Source organism: Hyposmocoma kahamanoa, unplaced genomic scaffold (genome assembly GCF_003589595.1).
Source record: "Hyposmocoma kahamanoa isolate Upper Pololo Valley unplaced genomic scaffold, ASM358959v1 114, whole genome shotgun sequence".
In the NCBI taxonomy this organism is placed as follows: Eukaryota; Metazoa; Arthropoda; class Insecta; order Lepidoptera; family Cosmopterigidae; genus Hyposmocoma; species Hyposmocoma kahamanoa.
This window is the reverse complement of record NW_020653383.1, coordinates 2478202-2505263: the sequence shown is the minus strand read 5'-3', so window position 1 is coordinate 2505263 and position 27062 is coordinate 2478202. Positions and strand designations below refer to the sequence as shown.

At 37.8% G+C, this 27062-nt stretch overlaps 1 protein-coding gene across 1 annotated transcript in view; it reads left to right on the top strand.

The window, feature by feature from the left end:
• The window catches only part of LOC113239533 (disheveled-associated activator of morphogenesis 1), a 136368-nt gene extending 113431 nt beyond the window's left edge, over nucleotides 1-22937 (top strand). Inside the window, exons 4-20 of the mRNA XM_026476598.1 lie at nucleotides 1412-1579; nucleotides 2306-2524; nucleotides 4544-4684; nucleotides 5961-6189; nucleotides 7004-7231; nucleotides 8474-8631; nucleotides 9992-10141; nucleotides 11406-11561; nucleotides 13604-13678; nucleotides 13842-14174; nucleotides 14726-14865; nucleotides 15361-15522; nucleotides 15926-16105; nucleotides 17677-17800; nucleotides 18604-18849; nucleotides 19190-19372; nucleotides 21753-22937. Coding sequence (XP_026332383.1) covers nucleotides 1412-1579; nucleotides 2306-2524; nucleotides 4544-4684; nucleotides 5961-6189; nucleotides 7004-7231; nucleotides 8474-8631; nucleotides 9992-10141; nucleotides 11406-11561; nucleotides 13604-13678; nucleotides 13842-14174; nucleotides 14726-14865; nucleotides 15361-15522; nucleotides 15926-16105; nucleotides 17677-17800; nucleotides 18604-18849; nucleotides 19190-19372; nucleotides 21753-22058 — 3198 coding nt within the window. The 3' untranslated portion in view covers nucleotides 22059-22937. The remainder of the gene's footprint in view (nucleotides 1-1411; nucleotides 1580-2305; nucleotides 2525-4543; nucleotides 4685-5960; nucleotides 6190-7003; nucleotides 7232-8473; nucleotides 8632-9991; nucleotides 10142-11405; nucleotides 11562-13603; nucleotides 13679-13841; nucleotides 14175-14725; nucleotides 14866-15360; nucleotides 15523-15925; nucleotides 16106-17676; nucleotides 17801-18603; nucleotides 18850-19189; nucleotides 19373-21752) is intronic.
• Nucleotides 22938-27062: the final 4125 nt, after the last annotated feature.

The window sequence follows — 27062 nt, the reverse complement described above, 5'->3', positions numbered from 1 at the left end:
GGCGCACTATAAAATTCCGGAATGAATAAGAAAAATGTGCTATAAATGGTCAGAAATGAATTTATTGTTTCTCAAAATATTGTCTGTTAGCGTTAATGCCTTTTTCATACGAATGAACCAATTTTGAAAACATTTATGCTACTTCTCCGTGCCAATCTCTGAAACATATTTTTCATACTCTTCGATAGCGTGATGAAAATCGTTGACCGCGTAACTGGTTCTTAATTTTTGGAAATAAATTAAAGTCACAAGGTGCCAGGTCGGGACTGTACGCGGGATGGCTCATAAGGTCAACGTTGTTCGCCTTCAAAAATTCATTTGTCGGTCTGGCCGTGCGAGAACTGACATTATCGTGGTGCAAGATGATTCGGTGTTTACGGTTATTTTTACGGAGTTTCTCAATAACTTCCGGCAAACAAATGGTGGCCCTTGAAATCGACACCCCTTCGTTGAGTCTGGTAAGCATGGCATTGCAGCAAGTGACGCGATCCGTTTTTTGTCTTGAAAGTGAAGAAGAGTGAAATTCGTCTCTGAGATTCACACGACCGCGTTTGAATTCTGCAAACCAGCTATAAATTGTCGTCTTGCATAGTGGTTTATCGCCAAAAGCAGTTTGAAGCTGAGCGAAGCCCTCACTTTAAATGTAATTTAACAGCTGTTAAATTTAAAAATAAATTGTAAAATCATACTACGAAAATTTTCACGCGTTAAATCCATGGTGATGTAGACAACCAATTTCTAAAATGATGCCACAATGTAAAAACAAGTGACAGTCAGATGAAACAAACTGTGTTCTACAGCCAAAGAGTTCCATTTTCAAATATTGTAATTACTTTTTAAATATTGTTTATGTAAGTGGCCACTTCCGGAAACAAATATGTAAACGTATTTAAATTAAATTGTATAGTTACAGTGTTGTTAGTGTGAGCAGTTATCTATTAACATTTTAAATTGATTTAATGAGAACGAAAACAAATCCAAATCAGATGACACTATGTTTATATGTTTTACGTAATTTACTGTACTCTTGGCAAATTCGATTCATATTAGCATTAGAGCCAATATTCGTTCTGAACCGTTTGGTAATAAAAGGACGATAATTACTTAGCCTGGCGTTGCGACGTGAAATAGAAAACTGAAGTTGAAATAAAAATTCAGGGCATTCAGTTTTCCCCAAAACCAAACAGTATATAAGAACTTGATCGGCATTCCAGCGATGTTGAACGATGCACATTTGAAAAGTATTTAGTCTGTCCGCGTATCCCTTCAATAACTTCCCTTCGTCACGTCTGTCGTTACCTTCCACATAACGTTGGAGTGTCGAACAAAAACTTTTGGCGTTGTCCGAAGACTAGCTAACCATTTGAAAGACGCTAGGAAACAGAATTTAAAATTCAAATTAAATTTCCAGGAGGAGCTGGATTTGACAGCAGTGAACAAAGCGGCGATGATGGATCTGCCAGCGGTGAAGAAATGGCAGATCTATTGCAGCCGACGGCCACCGCCAGGAACCATTATGCCGTTGGCCAGTGCTCCTGAGGTCGAGGACTACATCAAGGCACTTAATGAAATCGCTGATGTGAGTTTTTAGTCATTGTAGTCGTTTCAATGTTTAACGCCTGTTAAATAAATACGGGCAAATTATTTGTAGTGTTGTTTTTGTAATGATTTGGTCTTTGCCAAGAATTGAGATGTAGGCGTATTTAACACACTAGTTCAAATGATTCAATCGATACAAAATTAAGGGCTTTCAATGTCATTTATTCCTGTTGCTTCTATTGAACGCTTATTATTTTAAAACTTAGTGATTGGATCGTTATAAAGAAATCTCCACCGAGTCTTGCACGTTGCTTAATCTCAGTCCGAGATTAAGCAACGTGCAACGCCTTTTTCGCTCTTATTGTACTGACATAAAACTTTTTCTAAGCTGTTGCTTCTGTTCCGTAAGGTTTCATTGATTGATGCTCTTGATAAGCAGATCCACCACCAACGCTCGTGTAAACAAACAAATATTTTGAAGAATGTTCTATGTTTACACCGGCAGGAATACATTAACTGCCTCCATGGCCGAACGGTTATCATGCTGGACAGCCATGCAAGAGGTCTCGGGTTCAATTCCCGAGGCGGGAGAAATATTTGTATGGCCTACATTTATTTCTCTCGTGAGTTTGGGCGTAATTTGTGGTTGTCTATGTGTGTGTGACATGGCGCCCGCGACACAGGGTCTCCCTAGTGCTGGGCTATGAGTGTGTACGTTATTATTATTATTACAACAGATATAGTAATAACATTAATATTTTTCCAGGCGTTCGCATCATCAGAAGGCCGAATCACATCAGAAATATGCGCCCTAGTAGATGGTCTGAAAACAGCGCTGCGAACAAGAGCACACAGCTTCGTACTGCGGTTCATCAAGCAAGGAGGACTGGGCGCATTGTTAGATGCGTTACAGAGAGCGCCACGGGATGATGCCGTTACCAGGCATAACCTTATCGCGGGCATAAAATCGCTTATGAATAATTCGGTAAGTGTACTTCTGTTTTATGGTATATGGAGCGGTAAACCGTCGATCCGCCTTGTGGTACAAATACCGTCGCCTATTGATGTTTTCAAAACTTAGAAATAGGCTGTTGATCCTGGAGCGCAAGTTCTACATGTCGGGTCTGTGTAATTGATTTAGACTGAGATTTATAAAATAATCTTTGACCGGCTAATCAAAAATGGCGTAAGCATATTTACGAAACGAACTTTAAAAAAATTACGAAGTACTTAGTTGGTATAGCGTCTGATACGGTAAGCTAGAAGACGTCGGTTCGAATCCGGCCGGATCGAAGGAATTTTTTCTGAGTGTTTGATCTTTGCATTAATAATTGTAACAAACTATACTCTAGCCAAATTCGATGTAGAATAAATGTCAACAAACGAAAACATATGATTTTTAGCGTTTTCATTTCAGACTCTTTCACAGTTACCACAATTTCAAAGTTTTCCTACGAAATTCGACAAGATTATGGATAATACTAAATCTTGAAGCTATGTTTATAATGAATAATATTCAACAGAAGTTTCAAATCACCTAAAAATGATATAAAAATGACCAGTTATTAATTATTTGTATAACTGTGTCATCCCGAGTAACTTTTTGAAGGTAGAGATTGCAAACATTCGACTTCTGGTGGTAATTAAAGTTCAGAATCGGAAATAGATGCTGGAGGATATAATATGTAGTAAATTAATTTCAAATAAAATCTTACAATTTTGTTTCTTTTCATCTACCATTACCTAACATATAGCAGTAAATATTAATAGGATGCAAACACTTATTTTTATTCCTAAATTATACGTATCAATAGGTACTTTGTAAACTTTATAATAATTGGCCAGGTAAGTATTACTTCTACATAACACAATTACCTACTTACCTATTTAAATTCAAATTAAGGGAAGCAGGTCGTGGGCAGAGAAAGCCTTAATAATGAGAATTGAAAAAAATGTTCTTTTCCTATGCCATCATTGGTTGCCTAGCAACGTTTTGTTATTAAATATTCTATATTGAATTTGGCTAGAGTATAGTGGAATAATTTCACAAAAAATAATTGAATATCAATTCAATAAAAAATTTAAAATACATTGAATAGCGACATCTCTCTCTCCAGGGCAGGTAACTGTAAAGATATCTAACTGGGTGATAAAACTTTCATAGATTTCTCATAGATGGCGCTACGACTAAAAAGTCGTTGAGAAACCAAGTAAAAAGATACGACGCAAGCACATAGAAAAATTCGTGAGGTCCGCTGGTTCGTTCCGTGCTTAGTTGATATAGCGTCTGGCACGGTATGCTAGAAAACGTCGGTTCGAATCCGGCCGGATCGAAGGAATTCTGGGTGTTCGATCTTTGTATTAATAATTGTTACGAAGTAAACTCAAGGTTTAATTTAATAGCTTAGCCCACTATTTTTATTTAGAAGTCGAAGTTCTTTTTTTTAACACTAAGTGACTACCTGACGAACAAGTCGTTTGCCTGGTGGTTAGCGACCCACCTGTCCATAACAGTTGCAGTGCCACTCAGAGGTTTAAATTACAAAAATTTGTGGGGCACTACCACTGCACCCATCATTCTAAGACATAAGTTGACAAGGTTCATGTGCCTGTAATTTTACCAGCACCCTTATCCTTCAAAACCGGAACGCAGCAAAGCTCACATTACTGTTTGGCGGCAGAAATAGCTTAGGTGGCAGTACTTCCCTGGACGAACTTTTTCACAGGAGAACGCGAAGCGTGATATTCCACAGGAGAACTACTCTTCTGTGGAATATCACGCTTCGCGGTGTAGTGATATCGAACTACGAATGCACAATATATAAATTCATGAATAATGCCTGGCAACAAACTTTTACCGAATGATTGCCATATATTGTGATTGTTGGTTAGCAGCTTTATTGAGTCTTTTTTATATTCCTTTGCCCTCAATTATCATATGATTGCAATTAAATTCAGTGAATTCAAAAGGAAAGTGAATATAAATTTGATTGTTTTGTTTCAGACGGGACGCGCACACGTGCTAGCACATCCAACCAGTATCGACCTGATAGCGCAGTCGTTGGATACTGAGAACGTCAAGACTAAGGTCGCCGCACTCGAAATCCTTGGTGCCGTATGCTTGGTGCCTGGCGGACATAAAAAGGTATTTTTCAAAGTTAATATCGCTGGCTTTTGTGGAATGCACCCATATACCTATAACAAAAAGTACGGAGTACTAAAAAACCGACCTCTAAAGTCATTCATCAGCTACTTTGCCACATTTCGAGGTGGATATTTTCTTCAAATTTAAATGGGACCACATGTGAGGTACCCTCTTTCCAACAAAAAAGAATCATCAAAATCGGTTTACAAATAAAAAAAAATAGTTATCGCGTAACATACATACAAAAAAAAAAACGTACAGTCGAGTTGAGAACCACCTCCTTTTTTTGAAGTCGGTTAAAAACGGTTGATTGGTAGTCACTTTCGATTGTCTACTTATTTTAGGTAATAACCGATCCAAGTCCGAAATCACATTTTCCCAAAATAACGTGTTCAAATCGATTGAAAAGATTATGTTAGGTTAGGTTTGTTTCATATTTCAAAATAAAACTGTTTTCCGCGGAAAATTACTTTCGGGATTGTGAAAATTTGAGCAAACGTTATTTCGGTCGTCTGATAGGTAACCTTTAGGCAACTGAGTAATTGCGTGAAGAAATAGATTTCTCACAGATGGCGCTCCGGCAAAAAAAGTAGTTAAAAAACCTCAACAAAAAGTTTCGAAAAATTTATGCGGTGGCTTAACTGGCATAGCGTCCGGCACGGTTTGCTAGAAGACGTTGGTTCGAATCCAGCCCGATCGAAGGAATTTTTTGTAAGTGTTCGATATTTGTATTAATAATTATAACAAACTAGTGGAGTAATTTCACAAAATAATTCAATATGACGGTGGTGAAACAATCTGATATTCAGTAAATTTAACCTTTAGGTAAGTTAAGTTTTTCGATATCTAATTTTTTTTGCATTTACACAAAGCCTAACAAAACTTGAGTCTCCCTGAAGTCGACTAAACTTAATTATTCCTTCAACACTATGCCACTAACGATAGGGTTGTCCAAAGTCCATATAGTGGCAAAGCTTAGCGCTTATATAAGTATATGTATTCATATAATATCATGATGTTTTAATTTTCATATAGTTTTTTTTCGAATAGGTACTCCACTAGTTTTGAGTTTAAGTGAAAAAATTGATCGACTGGACTCGAACTAGCGTCGCTTGCCATGCCGGGGTCACAACAGATCTTACGAATTTCTTTATTTGTTTGTTACAGATTTTATAATTTTATAAGTTTTTCACAGGGCATTTTTCTTTGTGTTCGATCTTTATATGAACAAGAATATCTAAGGTAAAATAAATACTATATCTGTCATGTCTACCAGGTGCTAGAAGCAATGGTGCATTATCAAAAATATGCTGGCGAACGTGCACGGTTCCAAGGACTCGTGAACGAACTGGACCGGAGCACAGGCGCGTACCGCGACGACCTCGGCGTGAAGACGGCAATCATGTCGTTCGTTAACGCTGTGCTCAACTACGGACCTGGAGAGGATAGCCTGGAGTTCCGTTTGCATCTGCGATACGAGTTGCTCATGCTTGGTATACAACCAGGTAAGTTTTTACTTTGAATCTAATGGATTCGCTATTTCGTTGACTCATGTGCCCACTTGCACTAAGCTACTCTAAACGTCACATGTGTCTGGTGAAATTACAGGCACATGGGACTTGTCAACTTATGTTTCAGGGTGACGGGCGCAGTGGCAGTGCCCCTGAGAACTTTGTGATTGAAAGCTCTGAGTGGCACTGCATGTACTTGACTAATAGTAACTTTTGCATTGCAAGCATTGGTATACGTACTTAAGTTTCGTTTTTTTTTCTAATAACATGTGTAGGGACAACAATAAGACGTGCGCTTGATGGTAAGCTACACGCCTGTCTATAACAGTTGCAGTGCCACTCAGAGTTTTAAATTGCAAATATCTGAGGGGCACTAACACTGCACCCGTCATCTTGAGACATAAGTTGACAAGTCCCATGTGCCTGTAATTTCACCAGCACCCTTACCCTTCATAACCCGAACACAGTAATGCTGACATTGCGGCTTGGCGGCAAAAATAGGTAAGGTGGCAGTATCAACCTGGACGAACTCTTTCACAAGGAGCTCTACTGTTACTAAAAGACTACGCCATCAACGTGCCGTCGTAGAGCAGAATACCAAAAAAAAAAAACAACGGCAGTTGAATAGCGGCCACTGATAAGCGGATAGTCTTAACTTTTAGCAGAAGCTAAAATCAAACGTACAAAATCCTGTCACTGGCACTCTAGCGACGCACAATTGGGATGAAAATTAAAATTAAAATTTGCAGACTTGATATGTATTCAAAATTTAAAATGCGATTGATTTAATGGAAATATCTTGTTACAGTAATTGAAAAGCTTCGCAAATACGAGAACGAAACCCTCGATCGGCACATCGACTTCTTCGAGATGGTTCGCAACGAGGACGAGCGCGAGTTAGCGCGGCGGTTCGACAAACAACATGTTGATACCAAGAGCGCTCAGGCCATGTTCGAGCTCCTACGCCGGAAACTCAGCCATACTGCTGCTTACCCTCATCTATTGTCTTTGTTGGAGCATCTTCTATTGTTACCTTGTAAGTAAATTAGATATACGGGTGTAGTACAGGGTGGAAAAATTCTTCGGAATATGAACGGGGACTACCTTAAATGCTTAAGATTTGTAATATGAATTCACATATTTATTGAGCCAGAAATGGAACCAACTAAAATTGCAACGTGATCAGAAGTAAATTTTAATTGTTGGTATGCTGTGGGTATTTATACAGGGTGTTAATATGAGATACTATGTCTCTTAAAAGAAATTAATTCTTATTATTGGCCCTTTCGATCGGCGTCATAAAATTATAGGATGTTATTTTTCACATTTGGTCGGTTCGATTCCCAGCTTGTGTTAAGCAAGCAACTATTATAAAGTCTCCATGACGCAAAATATCCTCAATATTTGCAGTACGTGGATTGCATGTCCCTGTATAGTAGGTTTTCTTTTGTGTGGATAATGTGCAATACTTTACAATTTTCTGCTTAAATTGTCAATTTATCTTACAATTTTTCTGCAACTTAATGAGATGCGTGATGAGATGACGGAATTAATGGTAAATCATTCTGAAATATATAAGTACCCAATTTAAATGAGGTCGCGCACTGGTTCTTAAATGCGGGCTACGTTGAAATAAAAGCTTCTCAAACAAACCGTGGGCAGCGTCATTCGCCCGAGGTCAGTGCAAGCGCTCGGACAAGTCTTTTATTTACGTTACAATCCTTGTACAACCCCAGCATTTGGTTCCGCAGGACTGCGCACAGCAGGCAACGATGTTTTCACCTCTCTGCGCGCGTGCTTAGGTTCCTTTTTCCTCGTAGCGCCTCGTCGTAGCGCCTAGTGTCATTTGTCAGATTTAGTAGGCTATTACAGTGTAGATATTTTCGACTTGTATGAGGGTGATGTATCTGTTACGTAGTAACTATTAAGTAATCTGTGCCATGGGTTCGAATCCGGCCTCGTACGTGTGAGTTATTCGGAATTTATGTGCGAAATTTAATTTGAAATTTACATTAAGCTTTTCGGTGAAGGAAAACATCGCGATGAAACCTGCACGTCGAAGAAGGGTCACAACCTTTGGAAAACGTGTGGAGGCCCCAACCTGCATTGAGCAAAACTCCTCGCCTGAGAGGCGACCCGTGCCTAGCAGTGAGACGTATAAATGGGTTGACGCTGATTATGATGGAGTTGAAATAATAAAATATTTCTCAATCCCTGTATAACGTTTGACGCTTTTGACATAGTATACCCGAAAACTATACACGTTGGTAATTTCCAGTGGAGTACAACCCTCACGCGCAGCACTGGCTGCTACTGGATCGCATCACACAGCAGCTGGTACTGCAGCAGCCGCCGACCGGTAGTCGTGCCGATAGCGGCCGCGACAGCGCGCGAACAGATTCCACCGACCTCGACCGTGACCGCGACTACACCAAGGTACTTAAACCACAAACATCCGAAGCTTTAAATTGCATAGAAGCCTTTTTACAATCCGATTGTTCCGGTAACTTAACTTACCGTATTTAGCAAGTTATGTTTGAAAGTCCGTCCTTCTCCTGACAATGTCGTATCTGATTTTTGTCGTATCTTACCCAGTAGGGCTAGCACGATAAGGTACGACTGGCGCGAGAGCGACATAAAGGAATATATGCTAGAATAGCAATATCTCGCAATAAGCGACATAAAGTCGCTCTCGCGCTAGTTGCGCCCTATCGTGCTAGTCTTACAGGTATCAAAGGTGAACAATTTCCATTAATCGTTGTATATTTAACTTATAAATACAACTCATTCATAGAACGAAACTGACATGACCTTACAGTTCATGATATTGTGAAGTCTTAGAACGGAAATAAGTTACCCTTAAAAGATAAGTTAATGCCAGTTACGGCATAGTCAATTTTAATGTAATATTTTAGCGCGCATTTTAAGAGTAGGTGGGGAAGTTTTAAATTTATATTTCATAATGAGGCCCGGAACTGTTGAATTGTAAAGGTGTCGACACGATATGCCAACCACACCACACACATCTATACAGAGCCGTCAAAAACAATTGCAGTTAGGTTGGGATGTTACCTCATCGACCGTATTCTACTGACATAACCCGTCAGTGCCTCTACCACGATACTACTGTGACAGTTGTCGCTAGCGACCGCGTAAATTACTTAACAATTTTGTATGGTAAATTATATCTGACGCTCCTAGCGGTCACAAGAAGAAACAATATTTTGTATACAAATATTATACGCGGTCGCTAGCGAGAACTGTCACTGTAATCTCATGGTAGAGGCACTGATTTTTACTTGTTTTGGTTTTTACAAAATTCTTTGATAGACTTTAATGCCCGGCTTCCATTTTTGTAATAATCAATATACACACTTTTATCTCTAGCATCACAAATACAGAAATAACTAATCTTAATATAGAATTATGTCTAAGATATTATTTTATTTTGTTCCATGACCAGGACTTTTTAGTAAATAATATTTCTGTATAGACTTTTTTATTTATTTTTTTATTTTTTTATAACCGCACACACTCGATATAGCGCCGCACTTGGGAAACCCTGTGTCGCGCGTGTCATGGATACACAAATAGACAATTACAAATTACACCCAAACTCACGAGACAAATAAATGTAGGCCATACAAATATTTCTCCCGGCCCGGGAATCGAACCTGGGACCTCTGCATGGCAGTCCGGCATGGTAACCGTTTGGCCACGGAGGCAGTTATAAACTATTTCCAATATTAGGTCAGCTGTGACGCTTTGAACAATTGTATGCAATTTAAACTTCCAGGTGTACGACCCGGACGTGGCGCCTCTGGAAATCAACGTCTCCGAAATAGTGCATCTGTTGGCCAAAGAAGAGGAGCTGATGGAAGCACGGAGCAAAGCTGACAACTTGGAAAAAGAAAATGTTGACCTCGCCACAGAACTCGCTAAAAAGGTAACGGTCTCCTTTCAAAATATAACTAAAAGGAATGGGAAACACTGATACAGTAACCTGTTTTTACGAACAACAATATCACTGAATAAATTTTAACGATATAATAAGAAACAAAGCTCTAACGAACGAGAAATAAACATGTCGCACCCCTCATGGAAGAATGGCTTAAGTGGAGTTACGTCAAAAACGTTTATTCCTCCTTCAGATACAGAAAAATTGGAGAGGATGTGGGTTATATTTTTCTGTATCTAGTAGAGCAATGAACATGTTTGACGTAACTCCACTTATGCTATTCTTCCATGAGGGGTATATTTTATAACAGGATCATCTAATGTATCACGTAATTTTAATATTGTATTAATTTCTACACATTGATTTGCCTAATTGTTATGGCGCAAATACTTAACGCCAAGTTATATTAACGCCTGTCAACACTTATGAGACATTCATATCATACAGCACATTAATTCCACGTGAACGGTTGCAAAATATTTAATTTACAATTTAATACATACGTACATTTTATTGAAGTTATTTTGCGATTTTGCGTAATTTACATAGTTTCCACTACTAGTGATTGTGGAACTTACGTGTAAGTGACTTAACACCAATTAATTGGAAAATAAAAACATTCACCAAGTTATTTTTAAATCTTCCGCAAACCACTATTTTGGATGATTGGAACACAAGTTCAGTATTGAAAAGTGACGGATCATTGTTGACTTTTGGTGAAAGAGTTTGTTCGGAAAAGTATTACCACCGTACATATTTTTGTCGCCAAGTAGTAGTGTAAGCGTTACTGGTTTTGAAAGTAAGGGTGCTGGTGAAATGAGTCACATGGTACTTGTTAACTTTACGTCTCAGGGTAAAAGCTGTTAGTGGCACTCCAACGTAACATAGTTAGACGTGTCGCTTACCACCAGGCACTCGCCTTATTAATCACGTCACTAGATGTCATAAAAAAGAAGTAGATACCAAGTTCGTAGGTTTTCAAATTTCTACGAATTAGTGAAATAAAAAAGAAATACGTATAAATGAAAGAATGTTTTCGGATCTAAATCGCATATATTTGTTTTTTTCCAACAAACCAATGTTTCGGGCTTTTAACACGTCTCATGTTCACGGCTGACTCAGCCGTTTCATTTAAAAAAAAAATAGATGTATATTAAAATCCTTAGCGTTCATTCGTAAGACTTTGGTAAGAAAGATGCAACCGTTCACCGTCATCCGCTGACACGTATAACACTGGGTACCGGGGTGGCAGGAGAAGCAGTGCGACCAGGCGACGCAGGAACGCGAAGAGCTGGAGGGCTCCGTCTCCAGGCTCAAGGAGAGGCTGGAGCGAGAGACGCATGCGCATATGGAGTGCACGGAACGAGCGCGCGCTGCCGCCGCAAGGGCGCTGCAGCTCGAGCAGCAGGTCAGTACCCGAACCATTCACCCTGCTACAGCATGTGTAGCAGGTGTTTAGCTGGCTCTTCTGTGGATCTAATCTCGTTCTCGTTCGATATTCCGCCCGAAACAATTAGTGTCAAATAAGTAATACTCGACCAAATCAAAACACAACGTTAAGTATGAAGCTTCATTCGTATCGTGCGTCTTTTAACTCATTGTATCATTTGACAGTAATTGTTTCGGACAGATGTCGGACTGAGAACTGGAGTCATTGAGCACAACAAAATCCTCGATGATGGGAGTAGACCCCATAAAGTAACGAATTTATTTGAAAACTACTCGCGGTAGAAGTACAGGTAGTTTATGCTCGCTTTTGGCATAGTATACCTAATAAGACAAGTATTTTATTTCTTTTCTGTTCGGCTCGTCAATGTCTACACTTTGCGTCAGGGTTGTCACATTATTATTTTAGTATTACGTATAGGTAAAAATATTTGAAAAATAAGATATTTAACACAGTATTATTATGAGGCTTTATTATGTATGATTCTCATGCGAATAAATATTTTCTTGTCCGTGGACAAGGTCATAAAAATTCAACCTCTTACGTCAATTTATCGATAAACTTCGACTCTTAGCATGTGCACCTGCGCTGTGCACCGCGGTAGTATGTGAATGCGTGAGTCCGTACACGACGCGCGGTTTGGGTGCACACATTTGTACAAGCCGCGCTATCACATTTGTATCGAGTTACACTACTGTCTTATTATCTGCTTGCTTTTGGTAACTATACAGGGTGTAAATTTGAGACGGGGTAGCAAGGCCAGCTACCTTAATCGTTTTAGTTACAGGAAAACGGTTCTAGAAGACTATCCATGAATTTTGAAGATATTTTGATTGGCATTCACAGATTTTGGAAAAATGGTACAGTCAGCAAGATAAAAGACAATTATTACAAAACTTTTTTTATGCCATTCGATCCGGTCTCTGTTCCGGATCAATAGTCTCTGGGCCAACTGACGTAAGAGTACTCGAAATGTCAGAAATCGCAAAAAACTTTTTAAAATACATTTTGTAGGGACATATTTAGTAATCAGTTATTCTAGGTAGTTAAGGAAACTAACAAATTGACAACGTATTATGTATTAGTTAAATGAAATTTATAAAAAAATACTACAGTGTTCAAGAATTGAAAGACGCACTTGCAGCAATTTTCAATAAAATCCATCCGAGTAAAATTTCAGCCGCTAATTTGCTCTTTGCGGAAGAGAGCGAATCGGTGCATCTGCCAAGTCGGCAATAAATTCGAGCACTTACTATCACACATTATTTATGTTATTTTGCTTTTTGTTATTGTTTTTATTTTGAAATACATAATACGTTGTCAATTTGTTAGTTTCCTTATTGTTAGTTTCCTTAACTTAGAATAACTGATTACTAAATATGTCCATACTAAATGTATGGTAAAGTTTAGTAAAGTTTTTTGCGATTTCTGACATTTCGAGTACTTTTACCTCAGTTGGTCCCATAGAGACTATTGATCCTTAACAGAGACCGGATCGAATGGCATTAAAGTTTTGTAAAAATTGCCTTTTATCTTGCTGATTGTACCATTTTTCCAAAATCTGTGAATGCCAATCAAAATATCTTCAAATTCATGGATAGTCTTCTAGGACCGTTTTCCTGTAACTACAACGATGAAGGTGGCTGGCCTTGCTGCCCCATCTCAAATTTATAGCCTGTATAATAATAATTGTTCATAGGTAAATTGTATTTTTACAAAAAAGAAAAATAATCAAAACTATTCCAGCGTTTTGTGGTAACATTATTAACTATTAATTAACGTTTTCTTATTCGTTTGTCGATAGCCAGTTGTTTGATTTGACAAGTTGAGTAATTTGACAAGAAACGCAAAAAAATTTTTTGTATACAGTATTATTTGAGTAATGCTTTAAGAATCTGGTTTGTATATCGTTTGGTGACAGATAGTTTTAAATAGAAAATAGCAATCAGAATCAAATGATTAGTTACAAGAAGGTTAAGAAAAAAACTTTTACACTTTCACAGTTGAACCAGGAACGAGCGGAGAGAGCAAGATTCGAGAAACTAGTCAGTGAAGGAAGCATACCTGATGACGCCAAAGTAAGAAATTATTTCAGCCCTCGGAAGTCCTGTTATTTATTACATAGAAACATTGATATTGTTTTATGTTACTGTGATAAATCATATCAATTATGATTTACTGCTAATATACGGTAGGTTGGAAAACATGTATTGGTTATTGTTATACAACTCGTCTTTACAGGTTAGCAACCTAAAGAGCGCTGTGATCGAGACATGCAGCGTGCCCCCCCCCCCCCCCCCCCCCCCCCTAACCCCCCCCCCGGCACCACCCGCACCCCCCGCACCAGCCCCACCCCCCGCTCCTCACGCGCCCTTACCGCCCGCGGCACCAAAACCGAAGAAGAACGTGCCAACACCGGGCAATCCTTTAAAGAGTTTCAACTGGAGTAAACTACCCGACACAAAACTACACGGCACTATTTGGCAGGAACTCGACGATACTAAACTGTACAACGCGATGGATCTCCAGACTATTGACAAGATGTTTTGTGCGTACCAGAAAAATGGCGTTCAGGTACTGTCATCATTCACTATCATTTCCTATTTCATAGGGATCGAACCTCTAGGTTTCAGCTCAGTTACAATTATGAAAATTTTCGATTTTGCACTTTTCTCAAAGCAGTTTTTCACAAACTTAATACAACTGTAAGTTGAGGTAAATGTGGCATTGATTCCTTAGCTGTTAAAAACTTTGAGTGTTTGTTATATTTATTTTATTGAATATCATGTTTTTTTTTATTACCGTGGTGTTCTTGTATTTTAGGTGAAAATACTCCACTATTATTATTATTTTCGTATTTATTTTAAACTCTCGCCTCTCCCAAGGCCTATTATTATTATTATTACAAACATCGAACAACACCAACAAAAATTCGTTCTATCTGACTGGACTCGAACCAGCGTCTGTTGCCAGACCCTGGCAACTGCTCGTACCTAAAGCTATATTCCGTGTCAGAGTCAGACCGAAGGAATTTTTCTTTGAGTTGCTCGAACTTTGTATCAGTAATAATAATTTTGAGTGTTTGTGCAAATTGCAATATTACTGATATTACCTTCCCAATACAGAACGAAGGATCGGTAGAAGATCTAAGACAATTAGGCGCGAAGCCTCGAACGAAGATCTTGACGGTGATCGACGGGCGTCGTGCGCAGAATTGTACCATTCTACTGTCCAAACTAAAGATGACCGATGAGGAAATCTGCAGGTATAAAAAGTTTTAGTGTCGAAGTGGTTTCTTGTCGTTCAGCTTCTAGCTCATTGTCATAACTTGCATTAGGACAATTTTTCAAGGTGTCGTATTTTGGTTTAAAATTTGACATGAGCAAGAGCTCGTAGCTTTTTAAAATATGTCAATATAGTGTATTTTTACGAGTACTTGCACAGTTGTCAATTGCAATGAAAGTTCCTTCGTTGAATATTGTACACTATCGATTAGTTGACAAGTATGATTAATTACAATAATACGAATTGATTTATCTTAGTATTAGGTTTCTGACCGCACCATTCTGACAGATGAGTTTACCCATCGAATTAACGTAAGTGATTCGTGGGGATACATGCTACCGATAGATTTCGTGAAAGTGTAGTATAGATTTTCGTGTAGTAAAGGCGGTTCGAAAACGTGATGTCGGATTGAAATGTTCGTGCTTGGGCCACTAGTGTTTATTTTGTTCTAAAGTGTTTCTGTTGCGTGTTCCAGAGCAATCCTGCGCATGGACAGCGGCGAACAATTGCCCATTGATATGGTGGAGCAGCTGTTAAAGTTCACTCCGAGCGCCGAGGAGGCTGCACTGCTCGAAGAACATCAGGATGAGCTGGACAATATGGCGCGAGCTGACAGGTTCCTTTACGAGATCTCCAAGTAAGTAACTGCCACGTCTGCGACATACGGGACTAAGAAACGTCGAAAAATACGTAATTAGAATATAAAGCACCTTTTGCTTTCAGCAAACAAATCAATTGAATTGTTAGTCGCACTAGAGCTCCTTGTGAAAGAGTTCTTCCAGGGAAGTACTGCCACACCTATATCCACCGCCAAGCAGTAATGTGAGCCTTTAACTGCGTTCCCGTTTTGAAGGCTGGTGGTGAAATTCCAGGCACATGGGATTTGTAAACTTTACGTCTCAGAGTGTCAGTGCCCCTCAGATCTTTTCGCTTTAAAGCTCTGAGGCGCAGGACTTTTTCGTCCGACTTCGCATCTTCAAAAAATTTAAGATCATTGCCTTGGAGCGCGCATGAACCGTCGTTTGTGGCTGCGTCGGCAGGATCCCGCACTACTCGCAGCGCGTGCGCACGCTGCTGTTCAAGAAGAAGTTTTCGGTGGCGGCGGCCGAGGCCACGGCGCGCGCCGCCACGGTGCTGCGCGCGGCGCGTGACATGACGCGCTCGCGCCGCCTGCGCGCGCTGCTCGAGATCGTGCTCGCCCTCGGCAACTACATGAACAGGTACTTTTACCAGCTACGAGGGCCCGAGACCCGATATTCACCCGTCTAATTTGCCCTCCTTGTCACAACTAACGCATTTGCATTTCGGTAACTTTCGAGATATTGGCACCTAAAGTTTTTTTCGCTAGTAAAAAATGTCAATTACACTGATTTTGATTTAGTAAAATTAAAACTAAATAAGATAGTAGTCAGTTTTTTTCCTTGTCATATTATTCAAATATTGACCATCAGCTAAAATTATTTTCTGAACTTTGACAAATATGCGTGTCAGTAAATGGCACTTTGTGTTTTTTTCTTATATTTTGGCCATATGCAATTTCCACTGAGTTGCAAATTTTTGATAATTCTTCCAAATAAAAACTAATTTATACATTAGTACTTGCTAATGTGGATAGGTGCCGCTAATCCTAAACAAAATAAAGGAATACTTGGCACTATCCATAAAAAAATATGTGAAATAAGCGCCATCTGGTTGATTTGTTTGTCATCACTAGAAATTTGAGTAGCTTAATAAATTGCTGCTCGTCAATGTAAAACAACTTAGTTACAAAAAAACTATTTAGTATTTGTCGCGACACCTGGTGTACCAATGGGTACTAAATACCCGACTACACTGTCTTGTATCGCGATAAAGGGTGCAGTAATGTACGAATATACTTAACATATTTTATACTTTGTGTTGTTTAGCATTGCAATAGCGGTCATTGACCCTACATTGACCAAAGACAATTCGACTGCGATCGATAAGCGATTTTGCAATTGTAACACTGTGTGAGTAACTTAATCAAAACCAATGACATAACTTAAAAAATCTGAAATTGAGGCATGCCACTCGTGATTTTTTACATGTTAATATCACATAATTGTTATAGTTGATTTTAATGATAATATACTTACGCGTTTAATGAAAATAAACAATACAAGTAGAATAATAATAAACAACTTCACATTAAAACTAATATCTAAAACTAGGTACATAATAACTATAATTTAGTTTCTTTAACTTCGGAATTTTAACAATACAAAATATATCAAATTCTATTTAAAATCCATGACAAAAAACTGCGACAGAAAAAAGCAAATTTTAAGATTTATCCCCGTTTCCGTTTACATACATTTCACGCCATCGCCAGAAGAGCATCCCTTTTCAGCCATTTTGTTTTACAATTATCATACTCCTTCGCCGGAGTACGCTTGCACGTTATCATCTTGGTGTCAATATGTTTTATTAATTTGCTTTGTCATTTTTTATCAGAAAATTAATACAACTTTTAGGTTTAGCTATTAGGATCGGTTTCTGAAAGTTACGGTTCTGCTTAGTGTTTGTATTATTATTATACATTCTTTAAAAACATAAAGGTAAATTACTATTTAAAACTATTTAAAAGTTTACTACCCACGACATCAGAATTAGAAAAACTAAAAACACTAACAACTAAATACTCTCTCAGTATCGTTTTCACAAATGTCTTGTACCTACAGTGGTAGGAAAGGGTGAATAATCATAATTGACATGCTAAATGACACTTAATATAGAATTGTTCATAGTAACATAATTATTTTGTTTACAGAGGAGCTCGCGGAAACGCATCCGGGTTCCGATTGTCATCGCTTAACAAGCTGGCGGACACAAAGTCGAGCGTCACAAGAAACACAACGCTACTCCATTATCTAGTCGAAATGCTTGAAACACAGGTAAGTCTGTTGAAATTGATATACGGAATATAAACGACAAATCTCATGTCTTTCTTAAGTTGTCATTCAAACTGTGAAAACACAGGTTTTAAAGAAGTTGACAGTAACGAAATAAGTACTTTTTAACTAACTTAACCAAACATTATTGCGGCAGTACTTACTCTATCACCTGTTCTACTACAGTCCCGTTAAAGTTTGTTAAAAATTCTTAGCTGCATATTTAAATTTATTTATTGCTTTAAATGTGGTAAGTAATATATATGATGGTTACAGAATGCTTTGCATTTAGCCATTTGCGACAAATTATATTTAAAGACATAGTGATGTACATTCATGCTACGTGCTGTGTAATGCTTAGTTGAAGTTATAAATCTGTGCACCTTTTTTTTTAATTAATCGTATAACAATCCTCAAAAAACAGAAATTTTTCATTATGTCAAATGAACTGTTTTCATTAAACTTTTCATATTATGAAATTTAGTATAAAATTACTTATTCTAATATTTCATTTACATTATAGTTATGTTTTTCTTGTACTTGTGACTTTAGTGTACCAGGCATACTAACACACATTGTTACATAACTTTTTGGTACAATATTATTCTTGATATGTTGCACCTATAACCGGCCTACTTTGGTGTCTTATATGTCAATTTTGATGATATTTAGTTCACCTGGACAAACTCTAATTTGTTCGTGGAAATATAAATGAAAATACTAGAGAGAGGCGTAATCCCAAGTTTGTACGCAGTAATCTGCTGTACTAATATAAATTCAGTGCACCCTTATTTGTAAATTTACAGTTCAAAGACATCCTTCTACTCGAAGAAGACTTACCCCACGTACGAGCAGCTGCGAAGGTGTGCGTCGAGCAGTTGGAGAAAGACGTGACCGCCCTGAAGAACGGCCTTCGCGAGGTGTCGCGCGAGCTCGAGTATCACGCGTCGCTGCCGGCGCCTGCGCAGCCCTACGACGAGTTCGTGCCCGTCATGCGCGACTTCCACGCGCACGCTGTTTGCACGTTTACACAACTTGAAGATCTGTTCCAGGTGTGTTTTTTTTTGTGCGGCCACTAGGCATAATACGTTAATGTCAGTTAAAACTATTGGCTCGGTCTGCTGGATGGCCATAAATTCGGCCTTCATAAAATTTGCGAGGTCAATCCGTATTGAACTGCCTTCGTCGTCGACTACATGAGTTTCTCTTCCGTATGTCGCTATGGGAGGAAGGCCACTTACAATACAAAGATCGAACAAACACGAAGGACAATTCCTTACATCGGACTGGATTCAAACCAGCGTCTGTCGCCTAAACGTGGCTACCGCTCTGCCAACAGATTTTACGAATTTCTCTACCTGTGCTTTATACTATGCTTTTGTCAAATTGTAGGATATGAAGAGCCGTTTGGAAGCGTGCGCAGCTGCATTCGGAGAAGAAGCAAGCGCGTCGCCGGAGCAGCTGTTCGGTGCGATGGACTCTTTCCTTACGCAGCTGGCCGAAGCACGCGCAGAGTGTGACGCCACCAGGCGCCGTCGGGACGAGGAAGAACGACGTACCCGTCACGAGCAGGAGGTGAACTCACTCGCTTCTTAACGTCAAACCATCGAGTATTTAACCAGTAATAGAGACGAAATAAAGGCCATCCATCCCTGGCAATTCATCAGGCAAATGGGCCTTATATCACTTTTAAATATCAACTCTCGTTTGCGCTGAAATCACAAATTAGAAAACTGACATAGTACAATGCCAATAACTGACCTGTGTGTACGTCTCCATATATTGCAAAAATATTCTGTATTTATTGTAATAAAGTTAATATCTCTAACCAACTATGGGGGGTTGTTCCGTTCGGTGGTGTGGGAATAACAGCAAAACATCTAATGACAAAACAAACTGAATCATATTTCATCGGTAATTAAATATGTATTTTTGCAATTTGTGTCCATTATAGCAAAGTTCAAGTTAAACTGGTCGATTTGAAGTGAAACAATTGACGACACCCGTCAATTGTTTCGAATTTGGGCTGGCCAATCGGAGCGCAATTGTTACAGTAATGATTTGGTAGATTTCAAACAAATTAAATGACATTTCGTCTCTTTTTCTGGTTATATACTCGATGCTTCAAACATTCACAAGAATTTGGCGTTAGGTTCTCAATACTCAATAATTTAATTCTCGTCAACAATACTAAAAAGTTTGAAAATAAAGGTTCTATCAGTGCGTTCTAACCGTTGTGACATACGGAACCGCGACGTGGACACTCCCGACATGATTAGTCCACCAGTTAAAAGTCACTCAGTGAACCATGGGTTGAGCTATGCTCGTAGTTCTTCTGAAGGATACGATTCGAAATGAGGTTTTCCGACAGAGAACCAAGGTCGTCGACATAGTTGATAGAATAAACAAGCCGAAAGGGAAACGAGTTCTTGAGTGGAGACCACGGCTCGGCAGACGTAGAGTAGAACGCCCTCTAACCAGACGGAGTGACGATCTGCGAGGACCGGGCGAAATGGTGCACAAGTGAAGTGAAGAGGCCTATGTCCAATAGTGGACTGTAATAGGCTGATGATAAATAATTTTACTCTCCATAACGTCGTCTTATAGTGAATACCTTATATCCGAATTGTATATAATTTTTTAGGACGAAGACAAAAATGTTGTGTAAAAATATAATAAGTATAATGTTTTTAGTTTGTAGTTAGAATTTTGATTAGCTAAATCATATCTCTTTCAGATGCTATATCGGTTCAATAATATATTTAAGCAAGAGGTTTATAACTTGAAACAAATGTTTAAAAGTGAAAACAAACTGTGAAAATTCGTATGCGATGTTTTTACTCAAAGACGATAAGTACAATTACAATCATTTTAAGTACATAACGAGTCTAGTAGAGCATGATAATAGTTCTATCCGTTTCTGCGCCGTTTCATTATGTAACAGTCACTTAAACTATTATTTTATGTCCACTGCATAGACGTCCTATATAAACTCTGAAATGGAATCCGAGATCAAAAATGTTAACAAACGAATGTCATTGTGAAAGTGACATTTCAGGGGTATGAAACACTTAAAAAAAAAAGGTATAATTTTATTAGTGAATTCATTCAAATTATTTCGCGATTAAAATCCGGAAAAATAGTTTCATTTCCCATGTGTAATAATCGCGAAAACCTAAGAACTCGACAAATTAAGTATGTTAAACATTTGTGACATAACCAATGTTTACGTTTGAAGAAAATTGGAATATCAATTTAAATTTGTATCATCATCTCAGCTCGTTAACACCAATTAAAATCCATTTCCTGTAACATTACAAGAAGTGCTATTGCGTCAGTGTACCACCAAATGAGCGACTTTTATTTTTTTTCATAAATTTTAAAATATAAAAAAATGATGGGTAAATTGTTCAATACGTTACGGACACCGTGTGTCTTTACGACGCGTGCGCTGTAAAAGGTACTTGTAAGAAGTAACTTACCTACTTCTGCCGTTAAGCAGTAATATGAGCATTAATGTGTTTCGGTTTTGAAGGGTAAGGGTGCTGGTGAAATTACAGGCACATGGGACTTGTCAATTTATGTCTCGGGGCACTGCAGCTGTTATGGACAGGCCTATAGCTTACCACAAGTTTTTCGTCCCGTCACTTGATATTATAAAAAAAAAATTCATCATCATTATACGCCCCACTGCTGGACGCGGATGTACCCTAAGGAAAGAGTTTAAGCCGTAGTCCCTCCTGCTGGTCCTCTGCGATTTGGGAACCTCATACGTTCGTACGTACACATCGTAATGAATGGCGATGTTTCCCGTCACCGTTACCGAGAGACGTTGCTACTAAATATTCACAAATATACGTTAACTTAGAAATATTCCCGACTATTGTTTTAGGTAAGCATTTCCTCTCTTTAAATAGAGAGAGTGTACATTTATAAATGTTTATTTTCTTTCTAGCTCAAGAAGCGGACTATGGAGCGGAAACAAGCGTCCAGTTTGCTGAGCTCAGTTGGTAAATCCCTTGGGAAGAACTCGCCAGATTGCAATGGGCATAGCAACGGCGACGGTCCCCGAGACGGCACACTCACAAACGGGCAGAAGGGAGAGTTCGATGACCTCATCTCCGCTTTGAGGACCGGAGATGTCTTCGGAGATGATGTAGCCAAGTTCAAAAGGTCCCGGAAAACAAAGAACCACAAAGGAAGAGATTCTCCACCGAAAGGCGTCTGTAGGGAAGACTCCAGAGAACGACAAAAGAATTGAATTTCTCGTGGAATTGTATGACGGAATTGACCGATGCCACGAAATGGCGTCACGTTTAGAATAATTTGCGGTGATTGGTGGCAAATGCTCATAGAGTTATTTTACTCAGGGGTAGTCACAAATAGACGTAGACTAAGTGAGAAGAACCATTCATTTACTAGGTTGTCGGAGTTGAAGTCACGAAAGAAGCAGATGGAAATATTATGAAGTTATTCTATCTAATTCTTTTGAACTTACTCTTTTTGACGAGACATGTAGTATAGCGTAATGTTCTAACCGTACCAGTCCTGTATGACAACGTGATCGATTGTCTGTGACCATTTTGTTACTTTTTTGTACTAAATAAATAAGCTTCTGCTGCCGACGTCAGTCACAAACATGGTGCCTAATTTTGAATGTTTTTAAAAGTATTTGACACAAATTTTTGACGATAGCTTTTGCTGGAACGACTGATTTAGTCAAAGACTGTGCGAATTATTCCATGAACGTTTTTATAGACTTCTTTGTATTATATAAGCATTGTGTGATTTGAATAACCATAGATAGAATAGCGTGTATCCTGTTTAACGTATAAATGTTTTTATACATGAACATACACCCTAATATCAAGTAAGGATCTTTGAAATTACGCATGAAAGATAAAAATTTTGGGTTCCTGAATCGAGCCTGAATTATTGAGAATTGAATGTTTCTTTTAGCAGAAATGCGAGATATCTTCTAATGGAGGTATAGAAAATGTATACAAGATACGATACATATTTCTAGAAGTCTCTGGGTGAATGTTGCATGTTAGTCAAACATTTTGGATAAATTTTGTAGCGTTTTTATACATGACCTCCAATATGTGCTCTACAATTTCATATAATTTATTATCTTCAAACTATTTTATTTTCTTTAAGCGTTGTAAATATTATTTTTAATTTTCGTATCTGTTACCGACGCGTATCAAAAAGTGGAAATTATTAATTTATTAATACCGCGTATCTAAGAGTTTGTCATTTGTAAATTTTATTGTTTTGTTCAGTATTGTATAAGCGTATAGTATATAATATAATTATTACCTATACCTTAATATAAACACTATTTAAATTAAAATCTTGAAACTTTATTAGTGTGTTTTAGTTACAAACAATAGAAAACACTATACTAATATAATAATAATAATAATAATAATAATAATAATAATAATAATAATAATAATAATAATAATAATAATAATAATAATAATAATAATAACACACACACTCAACATAGCCCCGCACTAGGGAAACCCTGTGTCGCGGGTGCCATGGACACACATATAGACAACCACAAATTACACCCAAATTCACGAGAGAAACAAATGTAGGTCATACAAATATTTCTCCCGGCCCGGGAATCGAACCTGGAACCTCTGCGTGGCAGTCCGGCATGGTAACCGTTCGGCCACAGAGGCAGTTAAACTATAAGTCCTAAACTATAAACTATAAGTCCAGGCACTTAACCCAAGAGCCTGCCTATATATATATATATAGGCAGTATATTTGTATATTTGTTTTTTCAAACAAACCGACGTTTCGGGCCCTTTACAGGTCCCATGGTCACGGTTGACTGACTTGTCAAATGTAAATTAAATGACAATGAAATTAAGCAGTATAACCGCTTTCAATGTGTATATTTCGGCTTAGTTTGTGCGTTCTGTGTAATTTAATATCGACTTTATTTATAAGTACAAAAAATCTAATAAGAACTTTACTTTAAAAACTAAATTGGAAAACTGTTAAAATCGCGAAAGAATTGTATTTTTCCATAAAAACACAGTTTAAGAAAGTATTACTCGGCAAACTTTATTAATTGCGGAATAAAAGTAGGTTTCGGCGGACATTTTAACTCCGAAGTTTCATTACAGAATTACAATGGACGTTGCGGAGTCAGTTTCGTGAATGAAAATACATGTTCCGGTTCCTTAACAATCACTTACATTTAAGTATCTTTGTAAAAGAATTGAGATATTCTGACTTCTCTCTTCAAAAACATTCTACTAAATTGCGTCCCTAAAACCTTTTACAAATTCAAAGAAAATTCTTTTAAATTTTATTTCTAAATGTATTCTGGTTTCCTTGTGGTGTAAGAAGCAACATAAGTTTTAAATTTTTCGCTTTAACAGCAGTTAGTAAGTGTGTTTATGATCAAGATGAGTACTTGAATTATAGAAATAAAAATATATCAGATAAAGAAATCTGAATATTTTTCCAATTTTGCTCTTATATTATTTTAGTTTTTCCTGATAAATATTTTGAAAAATTTCCATCTTTTCAATGCATTTCTGGCTGTAATTACGCTTTTTAAATTTAATTTAATCTCGACTTTGTCGAGACTTGTGATCGAGCGGATTGCACTGTCGAACTAAATAAATTTCGTACATAAATTCCGAGAAACCCCGCGTGGATTCGAAGCCACGGCATCAGTTTGAGAGGCGGTAGGACAAACCATTAGGCTATTACGGCTTCAAGTGTTCGTGTTTGACACATAATTTACTTAAACTAAGAAAAATACGTTGGTTTAGGTGAGGTTGCATAGAATTATTAATTAAGAACGACTTTGGAAACTACATCATTCATATACTGGATCCATTCTTTATACCAGAGTTAATGAAAAATAAACTTTAGTTGTTTGGTTTTCATTTGGGACAATTTATAGCTCTAATAGGAATCCTTACAGTTTATTTGAAGTAAAAATAATACAGTCTGCTATATCTGGAAACTCGACCAAATGAACATTAAGATAAAGTTGAGTTTCTGGATATTGAACATTTGGAAAGTTGATTATGGATGCCAACATTATATATATTTTATGAAATAGAGGATGTGTAGTAGACTGAACCTAGAAGTTCAACAAGAACAAGTTAAGCAGTGGCGTAGCGTCGATTTCGAAAAAAAATAGTAGCGGGATAATGTACGGCAGAATGTGTTTGACGCTCTTGCTTCAAAGTAAAATAAGTGTTGCGTGTTGTTGTCACAAATAGTGTCAAGAACGTCACTTTTTTTAATAAAAAGTCACTAACAACCTGTAACACTTAGAGGATGGAAAAAATAAACCAATAGTCTAAGGTGTAACAGCAGGTAATGTAATTATAATAGAATAAGCTAAAGTACAACAGGCGACCTTATTCCTAAGTTTTAAGTAGCAGTAGAACTTCTTGTGAAAGAGTTCGTCGAGGAAAGTACTGCCACCTTACCTATTTCAGCCGCCAAGCAATAATGACAGCATTTCTGCGTACCGGTTTTGAAAGGTAATGGTGCTGGTGAATATGTCTCGGGATGGTGGACGCAGTGGCAGTGTCTATCAGATCGCAACAATTCCAATGGACATGCGTGTCACTTACCACCAGTCGCACGATTTGTTCGTCTCGTCACTTAGTATCATAAAAAAGTAGCATTTTAGGCAACTGTAGGACAGGAAATTGTGAAATGGGGAAGGGGTGCAACTAGACAATTTTTTAAAAATATTTTTTTAATAAATACATACATTACGTACTTAGACACTAGTAGAAAATAGGAAATTAATTACACCACAAAATAAGGAAATAAATATAGAGACGGGAAAATAACCGAAAGTTAGGATTTAGGTTAGTGTTCCTTGAAAAATTAAAAAAAGCAATGATAATAATAATATGTAATATATATAGTAGAATTAAATTATATTATTATTTAATTATTAATATTATCTTTATTACAAAACACTCTTTAGTCTTATATATAGTACAGAGAAGAAATTTATTGATCAGACTCAGATCTTCGATCAGATCAGATTGCAGATCAGATGTCCGACTGACACGTCGTACCTCAGCTACCTCGGGTATACTCTGGAGCATAGGTTTTTTCCTCGTGCCGGAGTCTGTGTGTACGTTCGTGATGACATTTGTGTCAAGCGTCTCACCACATCCAGTTTTGTCGAAAGCCCATGGTTAGTCGTTTGAATTTGACTTTTAAGGCAGTCTCCGATTGGGGTGATGCCAATCTTGTCAAATTTAATGTTACCAAAACGTAGGCGTGTCTGTCCCATTGAGCTGACTCCGACTTTTCATGATAAAAATGCAGCCAGGAAGCAAGGCCAAAAATGCAGCCAGGAAGCTTGGCATTCTTTCCAAGGTGAGGAGTTACTACACACCGGGACAGTTGCTTCAGCTGTATCAAGCACAAGTCCGGTCCTCCACTGTTGTGGATATTCCCCGGATTCGCATGAAGCGCTTTCACATTTGTATGGCGAGCGGCTAGGGAGTGGAATTCCCTACCTGCAGACTTGTTCCCCGAACGCTATAACTTGGACTCTTTCAAGGCGAGAGTGAACAGGCATTACTTAACCTAAGCAATGCCTATTCACTGTCGCCTTGACAGGGTCCAAGTTATAGTTATAGTGTGCATGCTCCATCCTCGACCTCATCGTCACTTTCCATTAGGTGAGATGGAGGTCAAATGCGCACCTATTTTTTTTATATAATAATAAATAAATGTGAAGAAAATAAAATAAAATAAATAGGTAGAAATAGCGTAACAAATCTAAGGACTCTGGCTCCTGAACTAGAAAAATGATTTTATATTGACCAAAAAATGTTTATTACGATTAATTTTAACCGTTAATTATTATTATTAATTATTATAATAATTATTATATTAATTATTATTATAATTATAAATCAGGCATCATCCGGTTCAAGGTAAAAATTGTAATTGGCTTATTTAGAACGTTATTGCTGATATTAACAAACGCACTTAAGCCCACCAATGTTCGATGAGCTGTCGTAACTTAAGCTGACTTATTAATGAATATCCCCGGATATTCATTAATAAGTTCAAAACTTAACTTCCAAGTTAGTTTCAGAAATTGATATCGGATTAGTAACCGTTGGGTGTAAGTTACATTTTCTGTCCATATTCTCAACTGCCCTTACGTAAATGGATTAATTCAGAGTAGACGCGTATACACTATATACATTGTATACAATTACATAGCAGCTAAAAGATA